Below are 7249 nucleotides of genomic sequence, written 5' to 3' on the forward strand. Positions count from 1 at the left end.
TATATATATATATATGTTTGAGGTATTCCCATCGTTCTAAATTATGTGATACTGTTTGACCAGATATAAAGCTTAAAAGGAAAAAAAGACTTATGAAATATATAATTCAAAATAAGTCTAAAGGGTTCAAATTGAATAGAACCACGATAAAGTATTTGGAGAAAAAAATTAAATGACGTAACATTCGAGGCTGACATGAAAGTGAGATTTGATACACAAGTTATTCGAAAAAGAGGATGTTTCAAGTATCTCAAGGCTATTATCCCAAAGAAATGAAAAATTGACGATGATGTCATACATCATATAGTTAAAGGGCGGATGAAATAAAGACTCACATCAAGAGTTTTGTATGATAAGAAAGTGCTACCAAACTAAATTAAAGATAATTTCACAGCGATGGACGTAGTGAGTGGAGTATTAGCCAATCAAGAACTCTCACGTTCAGAAGATGAAAGTCGTGGAGATAAAGATATTGAGCTTGATGTGTGGGCATACTAGGAGAGACATTATTAAGAATGAAGAAATCTGATATAAGGTAGGCATATCCTACATAGAGGACGAGACACGAAAAAAGGGGTTGAGATGGTCTAGACATATGCAAATGAGGGGTACGGATATCACGGTGCGGAGATGTGAGAGGTTGGACTATGGATGACTTCAAAAGAAGTAAAGGTAAGCTGAAAAAGTATCGAGGAGATGTGATTAGATATGAGATAACACAACTTCAACTTATTGATGACATGACCTTATATATGAGGTTATGTATGACACAATATATATATATATATATATATATATAGAGAGAGAGAGAGAGAGAGAGAGAGAGAGAGTAGGAGATTAGATAGATAGTTGAATGTTGTCTCGCTTACTCTTCTATACTATTAGTCGTAGTATTACTCTTTATTTAAGTTTGATTATTATATGTTGTTTTATTACACTTATAATTTTTTTTGTTATGAATACGATTTACAATGATTTCTCAGGTTGCCATATGATTTTACCATGACTGTCTCATTTTCGTTATTTATTTATCTACATGACTATTTTTCGTTGTACTTTCTTCGGTTAAGGGTCTATATATAAAAAATAACTTCTCTATCTTTAAGATAATGATAAGACCTGTATATATACTCTAAGTTTCCCCTGATCCCTTGTAGAATTAAACAAGGTATTTTATTGTTGTTGTATATATAATCATGAAAAAAGTCTTTTTAAATAAACAAACCAATTACAAGAAGAAAAATAAAGAATTTAAAAATAGTAAAAATTGAATGTGTTGAGTTATGACGAATTTTAACTCTATTCAGCCTAAGTAAGATTTCAGCGACTCTTAACTCAACCATTTTGGCATGCTCAAATTCAGGCCAACTTTCGCCCATTTGACCACCCTTGTGTTTATAGTATGAAAAAGTTTCGAAAAAAAAATATTTCCACAAGAAAATTATATTTTTGATTTTTTTCCTATTTCCAAAAAAATAAATTGTACATCACTTTTGGTAAAATATTTTCCATCCACCATCAAATTAAAATAAAATATAGAAGCAACATTTTGAGGAAAATGATTTCAATCATATAGCAAAGACTTACAAGGGTTTGTATTATAGCAAAAATTACAATGGTCCTGTATCTCCCCAAAAAAGAGTCAGCTATAAGGCCACCAAGCAAACATAAGAGAAATGAGGTGCCCATAAAATCAGAGACAATCTTGGCTGAAGTAGCACTTGGGATATGCATCCTTCCAATTAAGTAAGTCACTAGGTTTACTGCTATGCCCATTGTTGATAGCCTTTCACTCACTTCAATTCCTGCAATTACAACATCAAATTATAATTCTAAATATACTACTCTCAATTAACACAAAGTAATAAGAAGGTAAAAAAAACATACCTATACTAATGACATGTTGAATATACCAAAATTTCATTTAATCTTAATAGTCATATATACATAAGACATATGTGAAGAGTTGAAATAAAAAGTATAGTAAAAAAAAGAAAAGAAAGATTCCCTTTTTAAACGAACTAGTAAAAAAAGAGAGAGGAAAGTACGACAGACTAATTGAAAGTGTTTGTGAATTGTAGTCTTTTAACTTTTAAATGATGATTGCATACCTACAATGAGAGCATTGGAGAGCCAACCCCCAGTTTTAGACCTTATAGCTAGCAAACCTTTGTAGTCTACTGCTGCATTGCCTACTAAATCATCCATATTCACCCCCAAAATGTGCTATATATCACAAACAAATTTTGCACCTAATGTGTCTTAATATATTTTATAAGTTACAATTATGTTTCTGTTAGTCTTCGTGTAGCTGATGCATGTTAATCATGCATGATCATAAAGCTACAGTAGAGAAGAAATGAAGAAGAAGAAACAGAGAAGAACAGAGAAGAACAAAGAAGAAGAAGCAGTATAGGTGAAGGAATCGTGTGAGTTCCTTGTGTATTTCTCCAAGTATATTNGCTTCTTGTTCTTTGGTGCTCAAGTATTGAGTTTGCACTAAACCATTCTGTATCTTTTCTCTTATAAAATGGCAATCCAATTCTATATGCTTTGTCCTTTCATGCAGCACAGGATTAGCAGCTATTTGGATAGCTGACTTGCTGTCACTATATATAGTTACTGGAGTTTGTACTTCCACTCCAAGCTCCTTGAACAGCTTCACTAACCACACAACTTCAGCCACTGCACTTGCCATACTCCTGTACTCAGCTTCAGTTGAGCTTCGAGAGATGGTTGCTTGTTTCTTAGACTTCCATGATATTAGTGAACCTCCCAACTTAACCATGAAACCTGTAACTGATCTCCTTGTATGTAAACAGCTACCCCAGTCTGAATCACAGTAAACTTGAAGTTCTTTACTCTTTGCACTTGATAATAGAACTCCCAGTCCAGCTTCCTTTTTGATATATCTCACCACTTTGAGAGCAGCATTTAGATGAGATTGTTTAGGCTGATGTAGAAACTGACTTAGTGTCTGTGTAGCAAATGCAATGTCTGGTCTAGTGACATTTAGATATATTAGTTTTCCAACTAATCTTCTGTACACTGATGGCTCTGTCAACAACATATCATCTTTGTTTATTCCATTTATCTCATCATACTCTTTAGTAGTTAATTGTACATAGGGATCTAGTGGAGTAGCAGCAGGTTTTGCAGCACTGAGACCTGCCTCAGAAATGATCTCCAGTGAATATTTCCTTTGATGCATTACAATTCCCTCTTGTGATCTTGCAAATTCAATTCCAAGGAAATACCTGAGATTCCCTAGATCTTTCATTTTGAAGTTTTCTTGTAGGGTGCTTTTGGTTTCTTGAATGAGATTGATATCACTTCCAGTGATCATCAAGTCATCTACATATACTAAAAGTATAACCAGAGATGTACTAGTTTTCTTGATGAATAGTGAGTAATCAAGATGACTTTGTACAAATCCCAATTTGACAAGAACTTCAGTGAGTTTTGCATTCCATTGCCTAGGTGCTTGTTTCAATCCATAAAGGGATTTAGTGAGCCTACACACTGGTTTCTCCCCCTGCACACTAAAGCCCTTTGGAAGCTTAAAACCAAAAGGAAGAACCATATAAACCTCATCATGTAAATCTCCCTGAAGAAATGCATTAGACACATCCATCTGATGAACATGCCAATGTTCTTTAGCAGCTAAGGACAGCACACTTCTAACAGTCACCATTTTCACCACTGGAGAAAAGGTCTCCTGATAATCCAGCCCCTCTCTTTGATTAAATCCTTTTGCCACTAGACGTGCCTTAAACCTGTCAATCTCACCTGAGGCATGATACTTGATTTTAAAAATCCATTTGCACCCAATAGCCTTCTTGTTGTGAGGTAAAGGAACCACCTGCCATGTTTGATTAGACTCCAAAGCTGATATTTCAGCTTGCATTGCTTCAACCCACCTTGGATCCTTACAGGCTTCCTCAAAAGAAGTAGGTTCAACTACAGTACCAAATGAAGTAAGGAAGGCTTGATAAGAAGAAGACAAGTTGTCATAGCCAATGTACTTATCAATGGAATACAAAGGTCTATTGGATTGAAGCTGAGCAGATGCCACATAATCCTGTAGCCATATAGGAGCTTTTGTACTTCTTTGTGATCTTCTTACAGAAGGAGTAGCTTGTGCTGGAGCTACATCTGTATGTACAGCTGTGGTTGGATTAGGCTGGAACAAAGGTGCAACCTCTGAAGATTCATCAACCTTAGGAAACATTTGCCATGCAGTAGATGAAGGAGAAGCAAATGGAAATATAGTTTCTCTAAATAGTACATCTCTGCTGATGAAGAATGTTTTGTCCTTGATATTGTACAACATATATCCCTTTGTATGTGTGCTATATCCCATGTGTACAGCAATGACACTCCTAGGATGAAATTTGTCCTTAATGTGCATATTCTTAGCAAAACAAAGACAGCCTATCACCCTCATATGCTGTAAGGAAGGTTTGCACTTGTGAAACACTTCATATGGAGATTGACCATGCAAAACAGTTGTAGGCAATCTGTTTATAATATATACAGCATTAAGAATGCAGTGTCCCCAAAATCTAATAGGAATGTGACCTTGGAATTTGATAGCTCTTGCAACCTCAAGTATATGTCTGTGTTTTCTTTCAGCTATACCATTCTGTTGAGGAGTGTGTATGCAGGTTCTTTGATGAACAATACCCAAGCTTGTATACAAATGTGTACACTCAGTGTTAACAAACTCAGAACCATTATCAGTACGAATGCTTTTAACTAATAAGTTGAACTGAGTTTTGACTAGAGTAAAGAAGTTCTTCAATACAACACAAACATCACTCTTCAACTTTATTAGAAACAGCCACAACATTCTAGTACAATCATCCACTATAGTGACAAAGAATCTATTACCATCATATGTAGGAGTATGAAATGGACCCCAAACATCTATATGTATCAACTGGAATGGACTAGAAGATATAGTAGAGCTATTTGAAAAAGGAAGTCTTGGTTGTTTAGCTAGAGGACATATTGTACAGTTGTGAACCTCATTTGAGCACTGTGTAACTGGAAGATTGAGAGTTTTAGCTAAAACATTAGATGAAGTATGACCAAGTCTTTGGTGCCATAGAACAGTTTGTGAACTTGATGAACCATCATGAACCAAATGAGAGTATGTTTGAGTATTAGCTGCAGAAGATGAANGTTTGAGTATTAGCTGCAGAAGCTGAAGGATGAGGAATGAGATAAAGTCCAGCCTGTTCTCTACCAATCACCTTCACCTGCCCACTGGAGGGATCCTGAATAGTCATTAAGTCAGGATAAAAACATACTGCACACTGTAGATCCTTTGTAATTTTTGATACTGACAATAGACTGAACTTAAAGTCAGGGATAAGAAGAACATTATTGATAATGTCTTGTGAAGTCATACTACTAGAAACTGTATGTATGATCAATGTACTATCTCCATTTGGTAGTTGTACACTTCTAGGTGCATCAATAGGCAATGGATGTTTATTAATCAATAATTGTGAGTGAGGAGTCATATGATTTGTTGCCCCAGAGTCTATAATCCATCCTGTATGTGCTATACAAGCTGAAAGAGCAGTAACATTACCTGATGAAGGATAGTTCTCTTGAGCTAGATTTGCACTGAAATGTGAATTTGAGTCTCTTTCAGTGGTGTTTTGCCTATTTGATTGGCCAAGCATCTGCAAGATTTGATTATATTGTTCCTGAAATGCATTCAATCCTTTGTGATAATCAACAGAATCAGCTTGTCTATCACCTCTACCATAACCTTGATTTCTTGGATTCTCAACTCTATTAAAATCAGAATGATCAGTGTCACTAATTGCATTGTTAGCAGATGGATATGATCTCCTATCATTACTTGATCTTCCTCTCCCTTGACCATTGTAAGTAGGACCAGTAGAACCTCTCTTCTTTCTTTCATAACCAGGTGGATATCCATGAAGTTTATAACACACAGCTTGCATGTGTCCTGTTCTTTTACAGTACTCACAAAATGCATTTGGATCATAGTTTGAACTAGTATTAAACCTTGGTTTGGGAACTGATGATTGAGCAGTAAACAAGGCATTTAGATCAGATGAACTTGAACTGTGAGAGGTTTGTGACATGATACGTTGGCTTTCTCTTTCAATAAGCAGTGAGTATGCCTTATTTATAGTAGGCAAAGGTACCATCATTAGTATTTGGCTTCTAGCTTGCTCATATGAGTCATTTAATCCCATGAGAAACTGCAGTAACTTCTGATTGTGCATGAACACTACAAATTCTCTTGAATTCACACAATCACAACCAGGAACAGGTGCCAAACTATCATACTCTACCCACAACTCACGTAGCTTAGAGAAATAGGTTGAGATTGAACTTGTTCCTTGGCTAACAGTAGCAATCTCTTTGTGTAGTTGAAAGATACGTGATCCATCAATCTTGTCATATCTTTCACATAAATCCTTCCACACAGCTGCTGCATTGGTAGAATAAACAATGCCTCCAAGTAACTCCTTCGAAACACAATTCATAATCCACGAAAGCACTATAGCATTGCATCTTTCCCACAGATTTGTCAAGTTAGGACCATATAACTCTTTTCTGCAAGATCCATCAATGAATCCAAGTTTATTGCGACCTATAATTGCAATTTTCATAGCTCGACTCCATACTGAAAAATTATCAGCTCCAGTTAGTTGAATTGAACTAAGTAATACACCTGAATTATCTATTGAATGTAAGAACAAAGGATGATTGTGGCTCAGCTTCTCAGGCAACTCATTATCGACAGTTGCCATGGTTTTGGCTGGGATCTTGAAGCTCTACTGTGCTGGCTCTGATACCATGTTAGTCTTCGTGTAGCTGATGCATGTTAATCATGCATGATCATAAAGCTACAGTAGAGAAGAAATGAAGAAGAAGAAACAGAGAAGAACAGAGAAGAACAAAGAAGAAGAAGCAGTATAGGTGAAGGAATCGTGTGAGTTCCTTGTGTATTTCTCCAAGTATATTTAATCTGTACATTCAACTACATATATACAAGAATAACAAACTGAATTTATTCTAACTACTCTAACAATCTTCTAACTACTTTAACAACTTCTTTGATGGATAGTCCTCTTAATTACAATTATTTACATAATGAACCTAACACTAAAGCTTTAAGTAATGCCTTCTTTAATAGTTTCTCAATGCAAAAAAGATGAAAGAAAGGTATATCGTACTTGAAATCTTTTTTTTCATT

General features: G+C 35.4%; 1 protein-coding gene across 1 annotated transcript in view; it reads right to left on the reverse strand.

Annotated features, from left to right (window-relative positions):
• Positions 1–2208, reverse strand: part of LOC107028220 (protein NRT1/ PTR FAMILY 6.2-like) — a 6725-nt gene extending 4517 nt beyond the window's left edge. The window contains exons 1-2 of the mRNA XM_015229262.1: positions 2112–2208; positions 1588–1805 (exon numbers count right to left, since the gene is read on the reverse strand). Of these exons, the coding sequence (XP_015084748.1) occupies positions 1588–1805; positions 2112–2208 (315 nt within the window). The remainder of the gene's footprint in view (positions 1–1587; positions 1806–2111) is intronic.
• Positions 2209–7249: the final 5041 nt, after the last annotated feature.

This window comes from Solanum pennellii, chromosome 8 (assembly GCF_001406875.1).
Source record: "Solanum pennellii chromosome 8, SPENNV200".
NCBI classification, from domain to species: Eukaryota; Viridiplantae; Streptophyta; class Magnoliopsida; order Solanales; family Solanaceae; genus Solanum; species Solanum pennellii.